This window comes from Salmo trutta, chromosome 26, assembly GCF_901001165.1.
Source record: "Salmo trutta chromosome 26, fSalTru1.1, whole genome shotgun sequence".
NCBI classification, from domain to species: domain Eukaryota; kingdom Metazoa; phylum Chordata; class Actinopteri; order Salmoniformes; family Salmonidae; genus Salmo; species Salmo trutta.
The window spans coordinates 39,110,576-39,113,606 of record NC_042982.1 but is presented as its reverse complement, the minus strand read 5'-3'; the positions used below and the strand labels follow the sequence as shown (position 1 = coordinate 39,113,606).

The 3,031-nt window shown below is 46.7% G+C and overlaps 1 protein-coding gene across 1 annotated transcript in view; it reads right to left on the bottom strand.

Moving 5' to 3' along the window:
- Positions 1-3,031, bottom strand: part of serpini1 (serpin peptidase inhibitor, clade I (neuroserpin), member 1) — a 51,728-nt gene continuing 48,697 nt past the window's right edge. The window contains exons 7-9 of the mRNA XM_029715896.1: positions 2,299-2,385; positions 620-709; positions 1-522 (exon numbers count right to left, since the gene is read on the bottom strand). Coding sequence (XP_029571756.1) covers positions 446-522; positions 620-709; positions 2,299-2,385 — 254 coding nt within the window. The 3' untranslated portion in view covers positions 1-445. The remainder of the gene's footprint in view (positions 523-619; positions 710-2,298; positions 2,386-3,031) is intronic.

The window sequence follows — 3,031 nt, the reverse complement described above, 5'->3', positions numbered from 1 at the left end:
GAGTGAGTGAGTGAGTGAGTGAGTGAGTGAGTGAGTGAGTGAGTGAGTGTGTGTGTGTGTGTGTGTGTGTGTGAGGTTAGTGAAATTAAAGGGGTAGTGCACAGATGTTTAATGGCTTTCTATTGGTCCAATAGACGATAGAAACCATTTTACTGTTCTTTATATATATTTACATCTCTCTCTCCCTCTCTCTTACCAAGTGGTTAAAGCTTACAGTATCAAAACACAGTCACATTATATGTATATATCAATATATATCAAATAGAATATAGAATATAGAATAGGAATCATGTATATTCTCGATAAGAGTATAAAAACACAGCCGACGATGGGGAGAGGAAAGGTTGCGTTTATGGCGTCGTTTTGCCTGGATCTGATTGGCTTTGAGCATATGACCTCATAGCAGGATAGCAGCACACTGGAATCCCATTGGTCGTCGTCATAGTTACATGGAGTCGTTGTCGAAGTCGGTAGGCTCGATGACCTCTGGTGTCATAACCCTGCCCATGAACAGGATAGAACCTGGAGGGGAGGAGAGAAAGAAACGGTCAGGGAAGGCACTAGGGTCAGATACATACTGTATAGGATCAGAGGCACAGACGGACAGTGTAACACACACCTGTCCTGCGGTTTCTGATGATGAAGAAGAAGGGGTGATCAGCCATGACCTGAGGGTACAAAACCAGAGTCCTGGTGAGGGCTATCATTCCTACAGGACGCAGAGAGGGAGAGAGAGAGAGAGAACATTCAACACACTGGAAGAATCTCCGTTGCGAGGATGAGAGGAGTATGCAACTGAGATTCTCCCAGTGACATTTAAATCTACTGACACTGAACAGTCAGCAGGAGGGGGCACTGTTTGCATACCATCCATATGGAAGACAACACAGTACTGCATTGGGAAGACAACACAGTACTGCAGTGGGAAGACAACACAGTACTGCATTGGGAAGACAACACAGTACTGCATTGGGAAGACAACACAGTACTGCAGTGGGAAGACAACACAGTGCTGCAGTGGGAAGACAACACAGTACTGCATTGGGAAGACAACACAGTACTGCAGTGGGAAGACAACACAGTACTGCAGTGGGAAGACAACACAGTACTGCAGTGGGAAGACAACACAGTACTGCAGTGGGAAGACAACACAGTACTGCAGTGGGAAGACAACACAGTACTGCAGTGGAAAGACAACACAGTACTGCAGTGGGAAGACAACACAGTACTGCAGTGGGAAGACAACACAGTGCTGCAGTGGGAAGACAACACAGTACTGCAGTGGGAAGACAACACAGTACTGCAGTGGGAAGACAACACAGTACTGCAGTGGGAAGACAACACAGTACTGCAGTGGGAAGACAACACAGTGCTGCAGTGGGAAGACAACACAGTGCTGCAGTGGGAAGACAACACAGTACTGCATTGGGAAGACAACACAGTGCTGCAGTGGGAAGACAACACAGTACTGCATTGGGAAGACAACACAGTGCTGCAGTGGGAAGACAACACAGTACTGCATTGGGAAGACAACACGGTGCTGCAGTGGGAAGACAACACAGTACTGCATTGGGAAGACAACACAGTACTGCATTGGGAAGACAACACAGTGCTGCAGTGGGAAGACAACACAGTACTGCAGTGGGAAGACAACACAGTACTGCAGTGGGAAGACAACACAGTACTGCATTGGGAAGACAACACAGTACTGCAGTGGGAAGACAACACAGTACTGCAGTGGGAAGACAACACAGTACTGCAGTGGGAAGACAACACAGTACTGCAGTGGGAAGACAACACAGTACTGCAGTGGGAAGACAACACAGTACTGCAGTGGAAAGACAACACAGGATCGACTCTGATAGAGATTGACAAGAACAATAGAAACGAGACTTGGGTCTAATAGGTGGAGAGAGGGATAAAGAGAGAGAACGAGAGAGAGAGAGATAGAGAGGGATAAAGAGAGAGATAGATAGAGAGAGGGAGAGGGTTAAAGAGAGGAATAGAGAGAAGGAAAGAGACTGGGGACTAATCGGTGGAGAGAAAGATAGAGAGAGAACAGGTGGATACAGAGAAGAAAACATTTAAAAGCAAAAGAGAGAGAGAGATGCAGAGAATGAAATAATACTGTCAAAGCGAAGGTCAAATTGAGAAGAAAAGAGAGAGAGAGAGACGAAGAGAGAGCAGAAAGACGGTAGACAGTAATGGTAGAAAACAGAAAGGGTAGAAAACAGAAAGGGTAGACCCTGCAAACAGAATGTCATTTCAGGAATGCTGATGATGCAACCATGAGGTCACCTGATCCTGCAGCTCCCTCCGCCCCCTCCTCAGTCACCTCCAGGTAGGCCTTCTGCACCGCCTTCCCAATGAACAGGTCCTTACCGTCTGGACCACACACACACACACACACACACACACACACACACACACACACACACACACACACACACACACACACACACACACACACACACACACACACACAGACACACACACACACACACACACACACACACACACACACACACACACACACACACACACACACACACACACACACACACAGACACACAGACACATATACACACACACACAGACACATATACACACACACACACACACACACACACACACACACACACACACAAATGGTAAAGTATAAACACAAAGAGCAGACTCATTTCGCAGTCTGACATGTGAAGTGTTTCTACCACTCCTGGCTGAGACTGTTAAAGATCTCTCCCTGTCTATTTCTACCCTCTGTCAATCTGACCGACCCACTCAGAGAGTTGGACCAATGGGGTTTCTGTCTGATCAGAGTGATGTATAGAGAGTTGGACCAATGGGGTTACTGTCTGATCAGAGTGATGTATAGAGAGTTGGACCAATGGGGTTACTGTCTGATCAGAGTGATGTATAGAGAGTTGGACCAATGGGGTTTCTGTCTGATCAGAGTGATGTATAGAGAGTTGGACCAATGGGGTTTCTGTCTGATCAGAGTGATGTATAGAGAGTTGGACCAATGGGGTTT